This window comes from Ahaetulla prasina, chromosome 8 (genome assembly GCF_028640845.1).
Source record: "Ahaetulla prasina isolate Xishuangbanna chromosome 8, ASM2864084v1, whole genome shotgun sequence".
In the NCBI taxonomy this organism is placed as follows: Eukaryota; Metazoa; Chordata; class Lepidosauria; order Squamata; family Colubridae; genus Ahaetulla; species Ahaetulla prasina.
This window is the reverse complement of record NC_080546.1, coordinates 40,826,657-40,846,440: the sequence shown is the minus strand read 5'-3', so window position 1 is coordinate 40,846,440 and position 19,784 is coordinate 40,826,657. Positions and strand designations below refer to the sequence as shown.

Genomic DNA, 19,784 nt, shown 5'->3' with positions numbered 1-19,784 from the left:
TTTAGGCTTGGCCAATAGTTCATAGTCACTGTACATTAGCCGTTTAAAAAAATCTTATCTGTTAATGTATTTTATCTTCTCAAAGACAAAATAAAATGGTTCAGTATATTTATTTTAAATACACCACATCTAAAATTGTAGTAATTCTTCTTATCATCTTAAGAAATTCATCTCATGATTTACAAACCATGATTCTTGTGCCTTTCTCTAATTTATTTAAATTCTCAGTGGTGGTGCTCTGATTAACTCAATTTATTTAAAAAGGAGCTGTAACCCATCTAAATTAAATGGAGTTTGCCTGGTTATATTTTAACATGGATTACATATTGTAAAGTTATCTGTCTTCCAATTTCCCAAATTATTATTTCCCTGAAAAATAATGTTCCCACTTCTTTATTTCATTCCCACAGTACATTCATATTTACTTTCTACAGAGGAATTATTGAATCTATCATCTGTACCTCTATTGCTGTCTGCTTTGGTTCTGCAACCCAACAAGACAGGCACAGACTTCAGAGGATAATAAGAACTGCAGAAAAAAACAATTGCTACCAATCTGCCTTCCATTTAGGACCTGTATACTGCAGGAATCAAAAAGAGGGCTGTGAAAATATTTACAGACCCCTCACATCCTGGACATAAATTTTTTCAACTCCTACCCTCAAAACGACACTACAGAGCACTGAACATCAGAACAACTAGACACAAGAACAGTTTCTCCCTGAATGCCATCACTCCGCTAAACAAATAATTTCCTCAACACTGTCAAACTATTCACATTAGGCTGCATTACGATTGCTATTGGTCTCATCATTCCTGTTGCCCATGTCCTCCCATCTGTGACTGCATGACTGTAACTTTGTTGCTTGTATCATTGTGATTTATATTGATATTGATTGTTTCCTAGTATGATTTGATTGCTTATTGTACCATATGACTGTCCCTGGGTGTTGTGCCCTGATACTTGACGGGTGTATCTTATTTTTTTATGTACACTGAGAGCATATGCATTAAAGACAAATTCCTTATGTGCACAATCATACTTGGCCAATAAAAAATTCTATTCTATTCTATTCTATTCTATTCTATTCTATTCTATTCTATTCTATTCTATTCTATTCTATTCTATTCTAGTTAGACCTTATATGGTTTACTTTATTGCTACAAATTGCAAACATTACTCTTATTATTTTCTGTTACTTAATCTCTCAATCATAGTGCATTTTGCTGCCTACATTTCCTTATCTCAAAAGTTCTATGGGAGCATTGTAAATGATGTTTACACTTCTTAAGACTTCAACTGAAGTCTTCAACTGAAATATAGGGAAATTAAGGACCACTGAATAGAAACTCTCACACATCACTCAGCAACCTCATAATTATAGAAAGTGTATCCTTACATCCCTACCCTTGGAAATTGTCTAGTTCAAGTTTACTGCAGCTGATACTAGGAAAAATATTTGTATATGGCAAATAAGAAAGGGAAAAAACAGGATAGTTGACAGTAAAAAGGTAGTTGCAAAATGGTAGGAGTCAGGATAAATAAAAAAGTTAAATTAAAAATTGGTTGAAAATGACATCATAAAATCATGGGAGGAGAATGGAAGCTTCTGGTAATGGTAGGGATCAGAAAAGCATGTGGACATAGTGGAGCCAGAGTCTCAATTGGAATGTGCTGTTTATTAAGGTCTAAAAAGGACTTTCCCCTCCCCCCTAAAAACAGAACAAAATATATAAGTTGGTGAGTTTTGATGTGCAAGAGACGTAAGGAAGATTAGCCTGGCTATGGTTCATGGGGGGAAAAAATGAAGACATGCAGTCATTAACAGCCATGAAGGCAGACAAAGGGAGACACTATAATGAAACTATATAACTTATTTATTTATATCCAATGACAAGACACAAATAAGAAAGGCAGAGATGGTATTATGATAAGTTCATGCATATTTAATCCTTTTCCATTGGATTAAATATGTTTTTCATTGGATTCCTATTGTAGCAAAATCAGCCTAATAACTGAAGAATAAAATAGGATCATTTTCTGTATTTCTGAAAAAGATGACTCATGAGTAATAAAAATACAGAAGAAAGGTGGCTTCTTTTGCTTCTTTCTGTGGTCAGTAAGCTTCTCAGGAGGCAATGACGTGCAATGATAGTGGGGTGGGGAAAAGGCAAAGAGAAGTCTGCTGATAAAAGCAATATTGTGGCATTGTGTCAAAGCCCTGCTTCTTTCCCTGGTACTTAGGAAATTCATGTGAAATTCCTGATTGGGTGGGCTGGATGAGGTGTAACATAAACCACCTATTCCTTCAACACTTCTCCCACACAAGTTCCATGATACTTATTCTCTCTCTATCCACTTCCAAAAGAAAACTAGCCCATCTGTAATTTGGAGAAAAATCTTAGAGCCACGATACATAACCTCTGTACATAATAAAATGCTCCATAACAATTTCAAACTGTTATGATATTTCCAGAATTTACTATTGCATGATTTGGCTATTTACTGTTGTATGATTTGTTTCCTCATGAATAGGAAGCAGCAGGTGAAGCTAAGCAGCATCACATCAGATACCTGTACAATTAGCACAGGATCCCCCCAAGGCTGTGTGCTCTCCTCACTTCTCTTCTTTCTGTATACTAATGACTGCATCTCTCTAACAATCCATCTGTTAAACTATTGAAGTTTGCAGATGACATAACAGTGATGATACAACAGGTCTCATTCGAGATAATGATGAATCTGCATAGATGGGAGGTTGAACAACTAGCCTCGTGGTGCGACTGGAACAATCTGGAGCTGAACACATTCAAAACTGTAGAAATGGTGGTAGACTTTAGGAGCAACCCTTCCATACTTCCACCTCTTACAATAGTAGACAACACAGTATTAATAGTAGAGAACTTCAAATTTCTAAGTTCTACCATATTGCAAGATCTAAAATGGACACCCAACATCAAAAATGTCATCAAAAAAGCACAACAAAGAATGTTCTTTCTTTGCCAACTCAGAAAGCTCAAACTGCCCAAGGAGCTGCTAATCCAGTTCTACAGAGGAATTATTGAATCTATCATCTGTACCTCTATTGCTGTCTGCTTTGGTTCTGCAACCCAACAAGACAGGCACAGACTTCAGAGGATAATTAGAACTGCAGAAAAAAACAATTGCTACCAATCTGCCTTCTATTAAAGACCTGTATACTGCAGGAATCAAAAAGAGGGCTGTGAAAATATTTACAGACCACTCACATCCTGGACATAAATTGTTTCAACTCCTACCCTCAAAACAACGCTATAGAGCACTGCACACCAGAACAACTAGACACAAGAACACTTTTTCCTGAACGCCATCACTCTGCTAAACAATAAATAATTCCCTCAACACTGTCAAACTATTACTAAATCTGCACTGCTATTAATCTTCTTATCATTCCCATCACCCTATCCTTCCACTTATGACTGTATGACTGTAACTTTGTTGCTTGTATCCTTACGATTTATATTGATATTGATTGTTTCCTGATTGCTTATTTTTACCCTATGACTATCATTAAGTGTTGTACCTTAGAATTCTTGATGAATGTATTTTTTCTCTTATGTTCAGTGAGAGCATATGCACCAGGACAAATTCCTTGTGTCTCCAATCACACTTGGCCAATAAAAAATTCTATTCTATTCTATTCTATTCTATTCTATTCTGTTCTGTTCTGTTCTGTTCTGTTCTGTTCTGTTCTGTTCTATTATCTTAGTAAATATTGACAGTTATATACCAGTTGTGTAAACTAATTTTCCCCTTAAATTATATCTTGGAATAAATTTTTATTTAGCCTCTGGTGGCTCAGCACACTAAGTCTGTCTGTTATTAACACAGCTGCTTGCAATTACTGCAAGTTAAAGTCCCACCAGGCCCAAGGTTGACTCAGCCTTCCATCCTTTATAAGGTAGGTAAAATGAGGACCCAGATTGTTGGGGGCAATAAAAGTTGACTTTGTATATAACATACAAATGGATGAAGACTATTGCTTAACACTGTGTAAGCCGCCCTGAGTCTTCGGAGAAGGGCGGGATATAAATTTAAAAAAAAATATTGATTTTTTTCCCTATAACATCTTTTACAGCAATTAATTTTTTGAAATTTTGCATCCACTTTATCTACATTTTTTTTCCATCTCCCTATCATATATCAATCATAATTTATCCATACATCTTGTTAGGAGAACTCAGTTTTAAATGTTGAGAACTTTTTAAAATCTTTCTTTCTTGATATTGCTTTTTATTCTTCCAGCAAACTGTAAATAAATCAGCCCTAAAAATTCCTACCTTTGTTAAGCTGAAGGTAGAGTGAGCATGTTCATGAATTCAGCAAGAATGTAAGGGAAGAGTTATATTCTTCGCTAGATACTATTAATGATTTTTAATTATTACCTAGGGTGGCCTGTAAATCAGGTACCTTTTATCAATTCCATTTCCTTTTTTTATCTTTAGGATTAAAAATATTGACTAGAGAAAAGTCACTTAATAAACATAATGTAGTTTAACCTTAGTGCTGAGAAGATTCTAAAATAGACTCGTTGATGACATGTTAGTAGTGGACAGGGAAAGGATTTAATCCTTAGCTTGCAATTTCATAGATGTGCTTGTGAATCATTATTCTGCCCAGCTATGTGGGTGATAGGGGGATTTCTCCTGTAATTATTGCAGAACATCATGTATATCTGTATCTTGGGGATATTAAATCTTCTTCACAAATGCAACCATATTAAGCAATTGAAAGATACATTGCCTTTCTAATCAATGAGTGGTGGGATGACCTGGGTAATGATTTTCCTACTGAAAAGCAATTACGTTCTTTCTTCTCTGGATTAAATAATAAAATATTAAAGTTAAATTATTAAATCACTTACAGTAAAAAAGATCTTTTATTGCTGCCCAAAATCTACTAGTGCTGTGACTCAAAATAAATGTAAAATAAAATAAGCCAAATAAAATATGGACAAAAGTTTCACAAACACCTGCTACAAATCACTGATTTGCAAAACACATAATTACAAGCAGTGATAAATGCTTCCATTTATCAGTGTGAAATATGACTATTTGAGTGAGACATCACCTGTTTTTCCACCTAAATATTAGCTTGAAAGACAACATAATAAAAAAGATATATTTGCATATTATACACTAGCAAACTCAGAAAGGCATACATTCAAGGAAAATCCAATAAACAGACATAAGTATTAAGAAAATGTCCTTGGAAAAATTTAAGTTTTCAGAATGAGATATATGTATGCAGTTATTGAAGTAGGAGGACATGAAAGAGGAAATTATAAAAGAGAGTCGGAACATAAAATAATGTGTTTATTTGATACAATATAAAAAAAGTCTTACAAATGCTCTTTAAAAAAACAATATGAAACTGAGATACTAATTTTAACTGAACTTGACTGAATCACTTTTTACTATAACAATAAATAGCATGGGACCAGATTACCTGATATACCAACATGTATTCATTTACAAATACCCATTCTGCAGGCAGTGGTGGGATTCAAATAATTTAACAACAGGTTCTCTGCCTTAATGACTAGCTGGGTAGGCATGGTTGGGTGGGCATGTGACTAGGTGGGCATGGCTAATTCGCTGTCATTCACGTCGAGGAACAACTCGCCTTGCCCTGTCTCTCCTTGCCCGATGGAGGGCAATGCAGGCGGCGCAGCCTCATGGTCACTGGCTGCTGTGCCCCCCACACCGCTCACTGGTAAATGTGGCAGGTGAGGTGCCTCCTCCCCAGGCCCCATCCATTTTCTCCCCAACAGCCAGACAAACCTAGGCAAAAATCCAGCCACGCAAGAGTGGCTGGGAAGAGAGAGGCAAGGGGTGGGGCAACGGGCAGAGGCAACCAATGGTGTTAGCTATCAGTTTGTGCAAACTGGTGTGAACTGGCTGAATCCCACCACTGGTGTCGGGTTCAGAGGAGGGACATATTTCAAGCCAGGGAGTTTTGTCTGGTGGAACCCAGAAAAGAGACTTTTATGTTAAAGCACCTGGCCTGTGAAACATCATCCTTCAGGAGATAAGATTGGCCCCAACCCTTCTGGCTTTCTACAAGGCCCTGAAGAGATAGTTTTACTAATAGATATGGAGATACAGGAATGTTGTGCATTCATTCTTTTGATGAATGGGACTGAAAGCTATGAGTGTCATATATTTTGTGATGGTTTTTTATATGCTTTCATATACATTTATAAACAAACAGCGCGATCTGGTAGCGATGGGGGCAGGTAGTTCGGAGAACCGGTAGCAAAAATCTGTGCCCCCCCCCCACTGCCCACACCTCGCTGTTCTTCTTTTCTGTCCCTGAAGTGCTCGGTGGTGATATAGCTGCAAACAGCCTTAAATGACTGCCGCGGCACTTCAAAGGGCCACACTACAGCTGATCAACGCTGTAGTATTTTTAAAGAAGGTAGACCGGGGCCTGTCAGTAAAAGGCAATTGGTAGACCGGGGTCTGTTTTTAAAGAAAGTAGACCGGGGCCTGTCAGTAAAAGGCAATTGGTAGACCGGGGCCTCTATTTTTAAAGAAAGTAGACCGGTGCCTCCCAAGTTTTGTATACTTTATTATTTTTATTATTTATTATTATTGACCATGCCCATTCAGTCACCTGACCACCAAGCCACACCCACCAATTAAGCCATGCCGACAGAACCGGTAGGGAAATTTTTTAGATTTCACCCCTGCTCTAAAAGGATGCAAATTACCACCTGTCTGCAAGGAATATAAATCCTTCCATTCCCTACTATCCTGTCAGAGGCAAAGAAACTTCTTGGTTGAGAAGCAAAATGTCTTCAAAGAAAAAACAAGAAAGTCCAGTTGCCTCCTGAAAAAGCACCTTTGGGACAACCATGACCTGGATGACTGAGAATCTCTACAGACTTTCAATCTTGAAAATATTACTCTTGATAGCACATATAAACCATTCATTTCCAATAATGTATATTTTTCCTAACCATTTACAGCAGGGGTAAAATGCTCCCGGTTCGGACCAGCTAACCCGATCTGTAGCGATGGCGGCTGCTGGTTCAGAGAACCGGTGGCAAAAATCCCTGGCCCCACCCCCCTGCCTCTGCTGAGCCGCACCATCCGCAGAGGTTTTTCTTTCACTTTTAAAGGCAGCCGAAAACATGCCTTTAAAAGTAAAAACAAAAGCCTTTGAGGTTCCTGCCCTTCAGCTGAGATCGGCAGAGCCTTTAAACTTTAAAAAAAAAAAATCTTTAAAGGCTCCTCTGGTGATCTCACCTGAGTTCCTCATCAGCAGAACCTTAAAAAACATGTTTTCTACAAGTAGAAAATTTCCTTTTAAGAGATTCTAAGGCACTTACCTGCTTACTGATCTAACACATGGCTTTCCCAGCCCGAAAGGAGCAGTTTCACTTTCAGCACCAGACAGAATCAGTTGCTAGCTAATCTATTTCCTCAGTGAGCAACTAATGCTGGCTGGCTTTGCTGGCTGAGGAACTCTGGGAATTGAAGTCCACAAACGTTAAAGTTACTAAGGTTGGAGACCCCTGATCTAAAAAATATAAATAAAATATAATAAAATAATAAAATAAAATACTTGTGCAGCTTTCTCAGATTTGGTGTGTTTCTGTAGTGTTTAACTCTAGCTACACAAACACACAAAATCTCACAAAGCTGTATGTGGCATTTTGTGTGTGTATGTCAGTTGCGTTGTGTTGTGTTGTGTGTGTGTAAAGTGTGAAAGTTGGTTTTTGAGCTTTTTGTGGCTGTGTGAGGTTCCTGCTTGTTGCAAGGGCCATTTTGTGTGAAGTGCAGCTGCTTTTACATTGTGTGTGTGTCAGTTGTGTTGTGTTGTGTGTGTGTAAAGTGTGAAAGTTGATTTTTGGTACCACTTATTGTTTTGTATACTTTGTTTATTATTTTTATTATTTATTGTTATTGTCCATGCCCACCTAGTCATCTGCCCACCAAGCCATGCCCACCAATTAAGCCACACCCACAGAACCGATAGGGAAAATTTTTAGATTTCATCCCTGATTTACAGGTAGTTCTTAACTTACAACAGTTCATTTAGTGACCTTTTGAAGTTTCAATGACACTGCAAATGTGACTTATGATCATTTTTCCCAGCTATGACTTTTGTAGCATCCCCATGATCATATGATCAAAATTCAGATGCTTGGCAATCGGATCATACTTATGACTGTCGCTATGTCCCAAGGTAATGTGATCACCTTTTCCAACCTTTTGACAAGCAGAGTCAATGGAGAAGCCAGATTCACTTAACAACTGGTTTACTAACTTATTGACTGCAGTGATTCACTTAACAACTGTAGCAAGAAAGTTTGTAAAATGGGAGAAATCTCACTTAACAAATGGATCACTTAACAACAGAAATTTTGGGTTGAATTGTGACCATGAGTCAAGGACTACCTTTACATCTTTTTTAAGTTTCTCTTTTAAATTTCATACTTTTGGATAGACAGGAAGAGCATAACAGCACTAAGCTATAAAATAACTTTCAAAGATTGTGAAACCAGCCACTTTCCAATTTGACAATTGCTGTTCTGGCATTTTATTTCATTAACACTGATTCATATTGTAGTTAGCATGAACCTTAGCTTCTGTCAAAACATATTCGACACATTTTCTATCACAGAAAAATACAATCATTCCAATACTTCCTCTATTTAAAACAGTTGCTGACAATCTTGGAAAATCAATCTTTCTCCCTCACTCTCTCAATTTATCTTACTTAAACCTCATTGAAACATGCTGGTAAGTAAACATTTTCAATGTTAGGCCTTCTTTGGGTCATACTCATGGATCAATGTCTCCTTTTAAGTGCTTTGGGTGGATTTTTTCTATCAGCATTTTTCACATTGTGGTACATGAATAAAATTGGTATATACAATATCACCCTTCCTAGAGCTACATGTCCTCCTTATATGGATTTTACTTTAAGAATTTCCTAGCCAACATGGCAATTACCAAAAATTTTAAATCCAGAATGTCCACATTGGGAAAATGTCAACCGTTCCAACTTGGTCAAATAGAAAAGAAAGACTCTTGGCTCATGATTAGCCAAAAGTACTTTATTAAAGTCAAAGTGGTTACAGAAGAGGCAAAGCTTGATCTGAGATTTTCATGTGCAAAAGATATAGTTAACTTTCCCTTGTTCCCAGCCAACCCCCTGGTTATCACTCAGTGTCCAATTAGGTGTTAACAAATTGTTTGGTAAATAGCCCCTGTCTTTGCACACTTGCCGGCTCTGCCTTATTTTAGTGTGACTTTAAGATGGCTGGTAATACCCATGGGATGGAACAACTTGTTTTTGATTCCTCCTGGTTCCTTCCCTGCATCCCTATCCCCGCCGCTCATCACCAAGGTGGAAATACTGTACTACAGAACATTCCTTCCTATATAGGAAGGAATGTTCTGTAGTATTTAGGAATCCAAGCTTGGTTTGATTTTTTCTGCTGGTATTCTATGGTTCTGCTGGTATTCTATGGTTCAATTACATGAATGTGTTATAAAGCAACCTCATTTGATCACAAACCCCTCCTGTTTTTCTAGAGCCATCCTCCTTAGTATGGCATGTACTGTAGAAGGGAAAGAGAATGAAATCTGAAATGACAAGACATATGGTTAATAACATGGGGAAAATGGAATAAATACAACCTTGTAATGGAATGTATGAACGGCCATGAAGAAAGAGAGGAAGAGATGCTGCCTAGAAAACTACCATACAAATGAGGCAGGAGCCCTCAGTGACTTAATGGTCAGAGAAATAAACTTAGGAATGATCCATTCTAATGAATCAAACAGTTAAAAGTGGAGGTAGGATGTCTGTGCCTTCAGACATGCAAGACTGATCTCAGCCCTCCTAGTAAACCAGATAGGAAACATGACATGGTGAAATGTTACATTAACAGAATCATACAAGTTTCAAAATTAATAGAATCTTGTAAGAATCCTGAACAAACCTCCTGCCTCCACTTTTAAGTGTTTGAACCATTGTGTCCTTCCTAATTTTCTTTCTCTGACCTTTAGATGACTATGGGATCCTATCTCACTTCTATGATGGCTTATGAGGAAGCATCGCTTTCCCTAAGGTCATTCATATATTCCATTACACACCCTTTCTATTGTTCTACGGGTGAATATATTAGAGTGATAAATATTGTCTTTACATATTCATGGTACTTCAGCGTGGGTTGGTAAATACAGTGCTAGATAATGTGTCTGAATAAAAAAATAAAAATTTGCAATGACAAGAACATTCACAAAAGATTGGCCATGAAAATGTTCTTTATTTATTCATGTACCTTATCTAGTAAGCCTGTGATGCTTTTTGATTCACTAATAACATGCTAAACCTATAAAGGATGTTCAATATTAGAGAATAGATAATACAAATTTTATTGTTCAGTTATATCACACTCATATTCTCTATCTTACACACAGAGACATTACAAATAATAAATGATATCAGTCCTGTAGGATTCTTTGAAACTAAGCTGTGTGTCCTCCTTTATTGCTGCTAGAGTAATGTAGTTTTGAAGGAATCTGATTTTTAATTTAGTTCAGAGAACACCTACTAAGTAGTGCTGTTCAAGATTAGTAGTAGTAGTACAAGCTTTAACTTCAGAATAAATAGGACACGACCCTCTCTACCTACAGTATACCAACAGGAAAGATTTTTCTCACTTGCTTAATGGTCCCTACCACAAAGTGCTCTGTCAGCAAAAGCACACTCCAATTCAGTGAACAAACTTTTTTTGTTAATGAGGCTTAGTACTGTTGCTTGGTGATAAGAATCACTGTATGCTGACTGCTACAAAGATTCATTTTATAGGAAAAGTCGGGTTTGGATTCTGGTAAAAAATTGTACTAAAACCAAACAAGGAAAGTGAATATAAACACTTTTATTGTATTTACTCTTCACAGTAGATGTATGCAAAAAGTTAAGATTATGTTGTATTGACTATGGAATCTCTCATCATTTTTATCATACTGTAAACTCTTCTGATGTTAAATACCAGGATTTCACACAATAACTAGCAGTAATTAAAGCAACAGCAGCAACAAATCTCTGCTAAAACAGATCAAATGCATACATAATCTAATTGCCCACCCAGCTGGTTCTGAAGGCCACAAGCAAGACAGACTAATAGTTTATTTCTTCATTTTGTAGCAATAACTCTTGTTCTGAATTTGAAAAAAATGTGATATTGTATTATATATTATTATATCATATCATTATTTATTTATTTATTTATTTATTATTTAAATTTTTATACCGCCCTTCTCCCGAGGGACTCAGGGCGGTTTACAGCCAGATAAAATGACAGTACTATTACAAAATAAATACTATTAAAATACCACTAAAAAACTTATTCAATATGGCCTAAATTTAAAATACAATACAAAATATAAAATAAACCCCAATAAAATCCATGTTTAAAACCCTATTTAAGCCAGTCCTGCTCGGAAGAATAGATATGTCTTCAGCTCATGCAAAAAGAAACAAAAAACCCCAACCCAAACACTTCTGTCAAATCATTTTCAAACCATGTACAGCCATAAATTATCTGTACTGATAATAATAATTTAATTTAGTTCAGAGAACACCTACTAAGTAGTCCTGTTCAAGATTAGTAGTAGTACAAGCTTTAACTTCAGAATAAATAGGACACGACCCTCTCTACCTACAGTATACCAACAGGAAAGATTTTTCTCACTTGCTTAATGGTCCCTACCACAAAGTGCTCTGTCAGCAAAAGCACACTCCAATTCAGTGAACAAACTTTTTGTTAATGAGGCTTAGTACTGTTGCTTGGTGATAAGAATCACTGTATGCTGACTGCTACAAAGATTCATTTTATAGGAAAAGTCGGGTTTGGATTCTGGTAAAAAATTGTACTAAAACCAAACAAGGAAAGTGAATATAAACACTTTTATTGTATTTACTCTTCACAGTAGATGTATGCAAAAAGTTAAGATTATGTTGTATTGACTATGGAATCTCTCATCATTTTTATCATACTGTAAACTCTTCTGATGTTAAATACCAGGATTTCACACAATAACTAGCAGTAATTAAAGCAACAGCAGCAACAAATCTCTGCTAAAACAGATCAAATGCATACATAATCTAATTGCCCACCCAGCTGGTTCTGAAGGCCACAAGCAAGACAGACTAATAGTTTATTTCTTCATTTTGTAGCAATAACTCTTGTTCTGAATTTGAAAAAAATGTGATATTGTATTATATATTATTATATCATATCATTATTTATTTATTTATTTATTTATTATTTAATTTTTATACCGCCCTTCTCCCGAAGGACTCAGGGCGGTGAACAGGCAGATAAAATAATACAATATATTACAATAAAAACACTATTTAAAAAACTTATTCAATATGGCCTAAATTTAAAATACAATACAAAATATAAAATAAACCCCAATAAAATCCATGTTTAAAAACTTATTCAATATGGCCTAAATTTAAAATACAATACAAAATATAAAATAAACCCCAATAAAATCCATGTTTAAAAACCCTATTTAAGCCAGTCCTGCTCGGAAGAATAGATATGTCTTCAGCTCGCGGCGAAAGGTCCGGAGGTCAGGAAGTTGTCGAAGTCCTGGGGGAAGCTCATTCCAGAGGGTAGGTGCCCCCACAGAGAAGGCTCTCCCCCTGGGGGTCGCCAGCCTACACTGTTTGGCTGACGGCACCCTGAGAAGACCCTCTCTATGGGAGCGTACCGGCCGGTGGGAGGCATGTGGTAACAGAAGGCGGTCCCGAAGATATCCCGGTCCTATGCCATGGAGCGCTTTAAAGGTGGTAACCAGCACCTTGAAGTGCACTCGGAAAACCACAGGTAGCCAGTGCAGCCTGCGCAGGATCGGTGTTATATGGGAGCCACGAGTGGCTCCCTCTATCACCCGCGCGGCTGCATTCTGAACCAACTGAAGTCTCCGGGTGCACCTCAAAGGGAGCCCCATGTAGAGAGCATTACAGTAGTCCAGGCGAGGGCGTCACGAGGCGTGGTGACCGTGCATAAGGCATCCCGGTCTAGAAAGGGACGCAACTGGTGGACCAGGCGAACCTGGTAAAAACCTTTCCTGGAGACGGTCACCAAGTGATCTTCAAAAGACAACCGTCCATCCAGGAGGACACCCAGATTGTGCACCCTCTCCATTGGGGCCAATGATTCGCCCCCAACAGTCAGCCGTGGTTGCAGCTGACTGTACCGGGATGCCGGCATCCACAGCCACTCAGTCTTGGAGGGGTTGAGCTTGAGCCTGTTTCTCTCCATCCAGACCCGTACGGCCTCCAAACACCGAGACAACACTTTGACAGCTACATTGGGGTGGTCAGGGGTAGAAATGTACAGCTGGGTGTCATCCGCGTACAGTTGATAACTCACCCCAAAACCACTGATGACCTCACCCAGTGGCTTCATGTAGATGTTGAACAGGAGAGGCGAGAGAACTTTGTGGCACCCCACAAAGGAGGCGCCTCGAGGTCGATCTCTGCCCCCCTGCCAACACCATCTGCGATCGGTCGGAGAGATAGGATGAGAACCACCGAAATACGGTGCCTCCCAGTCCTAATCCCCCCAACCGCCGCAGCAGGATACCATGGTCGATAGTATCAAAAGCCGCTGAGAGATCTAGGAGAACCAGGGCAGAGGAATAACCCCTATCCCGGGCCCTCCAGAGGTCATCCACCAATGCGACCAAAGCTGTCTCCGTGCTGTATCCGGGTCGGAAGCCGGATTGGAACGGGTCTAGATAATTATTTAATATGATTACACTCCAGTTATTAATATGAACCTTTCTCTTTTTGTCATAGTTTTATTACACTTAGTCACAATTCCCTGGATGCTGACTTCTAGGGGCCTCAGATTGTATTCATATTGTATTTAAACTCCTGTTTTGAAGTCATCACACTGTTCATTCTTGAATGTTGTAAGTGAACTGTGAGTCATATGAAAAGGTATGCACAATGGTTTCAACTAGAAAGAAAATTGAAAGTAGAAGTACTTTCAGTGAGGATAAGATATTTATAGAATGCTAGAAAGTGTGAGGTCAAGAGGCCATTTATGTCAAAATTGAACAACCCTCTCTCAACAGAGGGGGAGGGATATGACATCATCTACCATATTTCCTCAAATATAAGACCTGGTCTTATTTTTCTTTGGGCCCCAAAATAAGCACTAGGGCTTATTTTTGTGGAAACACAATTTCAGGGTGGCTGGCCCGCCTGGCCGGCCATCTTCCCCCTCAGCACACACACATGCTTGGGGACCTACGATATCTGGCAACAGCTGAAGCCGACCGATGCCTTGGTCGGCACACTCTGGGGCTGCGCAAAGTGGAAGGCATGGAGCGAAAGGCAGGTGATCCCAAAGTGTGGAACAAAAGGCAGGTGATCCCAACATGCCATGAAGGTTGCAGGCAAGCTGAAAACATGAATATGAGCCTCCTGCATCTGCCTTCCACTCTGGTTCACTTCCTCTGAGCTTTCCTATGGCCCATGCAGCAGGTTTGAATAGCTTGCCTCCCCCTGTACCTCTGCCTGTGTCTGCTGCCAGTGTTGCCACATAAAGACAAGCCTCCTGCAACCAGCCACCACTCTGGCCCACCGATGCTTGACTTGCCCATGGCCCACACAATGTGTTAGATTGCCTGCTTCCCCCCACTTCTGCTTCTGCCTACTGCTTGCTTAGGTACTCAACTCACTTGTGCTGCATGGGCTTCAGCTGCTGCCAGACACTGTTGGCCCATGCTTGCTTGCCACCCCCTATGCTGACCATGCCCACCATAGGGCTTATTTTTTGGGGGGGGGATGGTGCATATTATATTAGGCGCATACATAAAAAACAGCCTAGGGCTTATTTTCAGGATAGGATAGGTCATATTATTGGGGAAACATGGTATCTCCAATCTACAACTCAGTCCTTTCAATAGTTCCGAGAAGGCTCCACACCCATTTGAACCACTCAAGTAATCCTGATGACACAAATAAACCTCCAGGTAGCCTTAATGACTCGCTAAAAGTATGCAAATGACCAGCTGTCTGCAAGAAAAAACAGAATCACCTAATTTAATTCCAATATTACATACCAGTGGTTAAGATGTTGGACTTGTTAGCTGGAAAGCCAATGGCCTGGGTTCAAGACCTAAGCACCATGCAACAGGGTGAGCTCCCAATACTCCTCTCAGCTCCTGCTAACCTAGCAGTTTGAAAGTGTGTAATTGCCAGTAAATACTTACTGCTTCAGTGGGAATATTACCACATTTTAATGCACACCACTTGATGATGAAACACAGACAACACAAATTCAGCTGAGAATTGGAGATGAGCACTGCCCCCTTGAGTTGGTTATAACCGGACAGTGGAAACCTTTAAACCTTTAATTACATGTACTGCAATAATTATATGCAATATATGTGATGGATCTAGAAATCAGTGAGTGGTATATAGCTTCCTTTTTAATACTTCCAAATATAGAATACAGATTTCATTATACGTCATGCTTTTATACTACAGGTTCCATGATTCCAGCACTCCAGAATACAACTATTTTAGTATAATTGCACACTATTCATATATTTCCAGATATACAATGCTTTCATACTTTTTAAAAAATTGAAACCACTTTTAACATGAAGGGCCTCTGGTGGCGCAACAGGCTAATGCAGCCTATTATTAACAGCAACTGCTTGCAATATTGCAGGTTCAAGTCCCACCAGGCCCAAGGTTGACTCAGCCTTCCATCCTTTATAAGGTAGGTAAAATGAGGACCCAGATTGTTGGGGGGCAATAAGTTGACTTTGTATATAGTATACAAATGGATGAAGACTATTGCTTGACATAGTGTAAGCCGCCCTGAGTCTTCGGAGAAGAGCGGGATATAAATGCAAAAAAAAAAAAAAAAACATGATTAATTTATGCTGCAACATTTACATTACTTATGCCTTGCCCCACTTTCTTTCTCACACACACTCACTCTTACAGCCCTTCTGAGGTTCCTGACCACTTCTTCTCCTCTTGTCCATCTCCTCTTGGTTCAGATCTTCCAGATCCTCCTCTGCACCACACTTTGAAGTTCCTGTAGTTTTTTCCTTGTAGTGCAAGTCATTTTTTGGGACATCCATTGCAGGTTATCTATTTCTAAATTGTTCATCCACTATTATTAATACCTCAGATGTATCAAAGATACAATCAAATAAATTTACAGAAAACTCTTCTGAATGGGGCAAATACATTCCTCACTGTAACGTTTGTGAGGGTTTTGCAACCAGCCCACTCAGGGAATGCATCACTGAAAAAAGGGACTAGGTGAGATATGTTGCCTGACAAATCTGCAGCATTACATGGTCTTCATTTCCTATTTTTAATCTTAATATGTAATGATTATTTACAATTCTGTCATGCCAACCAAATGTAATCTAAAGCGTAGGAGAAGAATGAGAAGAATGATCGAGTGACAGTCTCTAATCTTCATGATGGTTTACTTTGAAGTTATTTTGCAAAGATGAAAAGGGTTTTTTAGAATAGAATAGGATGGAATAGAATATTCCAATCACACTTGGCCAATAAAAAATTCTATTCTATTCTATTCTATTCTATTCTATTCTATTTTATTCGAATAGAATAGAATAGAATAGAATTCTTTATTAGCCAAGTGTGATTGGACACCCAAGGAATTTGTCTTGGTGCATATGTACATAAAAAGAAAAGATACACTCATCAAGAATCCTAAGGTACAACACTTAATGATAGTCATAGAGTACAAATAAGCAATCAAATCATATTAGGAAACAATCAATATAAATTGTAAGGATACAGCAACAAGTTATAGTCATATAGTCGTAAGTGAGAGGAGATGGGTGACAGGAACAATGAGAAGACCAATAGCAATAGTAATGCAGCCTAATGTGAATAGTTTGACAGTGTTTAGGGAATTTGTTTAGCAGAGTGATGGCGTTTGGGAAAAAATGTTCTTGTTTTTAGTTGTTCTGGTGTGCAGTGCCCTATAGCGTTTTGAGGGTAGGAGTTGAAACAATTTACATAAGAAATGCAAAACTGATTAGATTAATTATGAACTCATCCCTCCCAAGTAGGCTCCTTTCCATTGTTACATGAATTATTAAATTATTATTTTAAGCAAATACTAATATTTATACTGATTACTTTGGAACCATTTATCAGAAATTTGAAGTGCATTTTAAAAATCTTTCTGAGGTTTTAAGAAACTTCTGACTTTCTGTATTTACATATTCTATACTTCTGACCTTATAAGCAAAGTTAGAATTTTGTCTGGAGGCCTATAGAATAAATGTTAAGCACAAGTTTATGCTAATATACACATTAGTCACTAAGCTAAATGTTAAGACAATACTTCAGCAGTACAGAAATAGTATCAAAAGTAAATATTCTGATAGGGCAACAGAATAAACATATACCATGTAATGTATTAGATTTTTTTCAATTATATTTAGTAACCATGGAAATAAGTCCTTATCATGAGGGCTAAAATGTATGTCAATGTCAAAAGGAATCCCTTTGTTTAAGTTTAAAAGTACTTCATTTTCAGCATGGATGTATTTTAGTTAGTAAGAATACTGAAGAATGTTATAAAGTTTGCATTTTAATTTTTCGATCACACTTCTTTTGCTAGTATTTGGATAGTAATATGTTCATTCAGAGGGCAAACCTACTCCTATCTTTTCAAATATGTGAAAAACAAATGCAAAGTTTATTTTAATCAAATATTGCTGTCAACTTTTACGCCTTTCTGTTATGTTCAGTAAAGAGAATCTGTTGTATTAGTGAAAGAACCTATGATGATGATATGATGATGATGATGATGGTGATGGTGATGGTGATGGTGATGGTGATGATGGTGATGGTGATGGTGATGGTGATGGTGATGGTGATGGTGATGGTGATATCCATTCAGTTGTGCTGACTCTTGGCAATTCTATGGGCCAAGTCTTTCCACATCTTCTGATCTTGCACTGCTTCTTCGAATGAAAGAACCTATAAGAGAAACAAAAGTTATGAAGTTACAAAAGTTATGAATACTAAAGCCTGGCTTTTGCAAATGTAAGAAAAAATAAATAAATATATCATTTGAGATCATTATTAAAGAACTCAGGAAAACAGTAAGAAAGACAAGTTTTTCCACTATTTCAATGAATCTATTGTCGGAGTTTTATTTCGTTGGGAGTGTTTTTTGAAACCCAGACAACTAAGGGGATTTACTTATTTGGCTTGTTTGTGTTCTCCATTTTAATTCCATTGGCAGGTAATACATTTAATTTTTTTTTAAAAAAAATCATAGTTTGATAAGGTCTATTTATACTTTTGTAAGGGATTTGTTGTGTGAAAAACTTTTTAAAATATATTTTTTTAAATGTACTGGTCAGAAATAACTTTTTTCAGCCCTCTGAGTAGTCCCTATGCACGTAGCCATGGCCACCTGGTCACATGACCAGATAGCCACGCCCACCCAGTCATATGGCCACCAAATCATGCCCACAAATAAGTCATGTTCACAGAACTGCTTGTTAAAAAAAATTAATCCCACCACACACACACATATGTATATTCATTCTTTATAACTGGTTAAACATGTTGCCATACTTTAAAAAGCCTTACCCAGCAAATCAATTTGAAATAAAAGAATAATATATTTAATAATATATTTAATAGCTACTTTTGAAAGTCTATTATTCAGAGAAGCATTAATAAGAGAAATAGCTGAGATGGCTTTTTGCTTTTAAACTATCTCATTGTTTCAGACTGTAAAATGTATTCTCTCTAATGATTGAAGATGGGGGCATTAAATCCAACTGTGCACGCAGATGGTTAAATTTATAATGGAAAATAATTAGGTTTGGCCAGGCTAGCTAGGAAATTCAAAGCTGCCTGTCTACTTGTAAAAATATAGAATATACTGTGTATCTGGTAATTTCCAAGCACGTGTTCATAAAACATATGCATTCATTTGATGGCAAATTCCATTACATTGCTTATTTTCTAATGATGCTTTTCAAAAAATAAAAACATTTGAAAATATAAATCATCAGTATTTATGAATGAATGATTTCCATATAAATCAAAATCTTGAACTAATATTTTAAATCCAGTTGAAGGGTGTGCTTTGATTTTCAACAATGATTTGCAACATAATAATCTTTCTGTTATCTATTGTTTTCTAAAATATTATTATATTATTTTATATACTCATTTTTCCTTAAGGCTATTCAGTGGTATCTCAGTACTCATCCTTAATTGATTCCAAGAGGTGTGATGAGTACCAAAAACAATGAGTACCAAACAAATTTTCCCATAATAAATAATGTAGTCAGTCACAAGGCAGCCAAAACTGACAAGTTCTAGCTTGTGAATTGAATATCAAACAAACAATGAATATGGGATAAAATTTCCCAGAGTTCTAAACTGGTTGGAGATCTTCTTGCATTCTTCTTGAGACAAGCAGAGCTGTAGTGGCACAGTGATTATAATGCAGTACTGCAGGCTACTTCTGCTGATCGAGGGCTCCAGTAGTTTCAGTTCTCACCAACTCAAGATTGACTCAGCCTTCCTTCCAGTGGTGGAATTCAATTTTTTTTTACTATCGGTTCTGTGGGCGTGGTGTGGCTTGGTGGGCGTGGTGTGGCTTAGGGGGGCATGGCTTGGGGGGGCATGGCAGGGGAAGGATACTGTAAAATCTCCATTC

The 19,784-nt window shown here is 37.7% G+C and overlaps 1 protein-coding gene across 2 annotated transcripts in view; it reads right to left on the bottom strand.

Annotated features, from left to right (window-relative positions):
- Window positions 1-17,157: 17,157 nt before the first annotated feature.
- Window positions 17,158-19,784, bottom strand: part of LOC131203261 (putative uncharacterized protein DDB_G0290521) — a 46,287-nt gene continuing 43,660 nt past the window's right edge. For both annotated transcript variants that reach the window (XR_009156327.1, XM_058193269.1), the window contains exon 2: window positions 17,158-18,079. Coding sequence is in view for 1 of the 2 variants with exons in the window: in XM_058193269.1 (XP_058049252.1) it covers window positions 17,866-18,079 (214 nt within the window). In the remaining variant the exon portion in view is untranslated. The remainder of the gene's footprint in view (window positions 18,080-19,784) is intronic.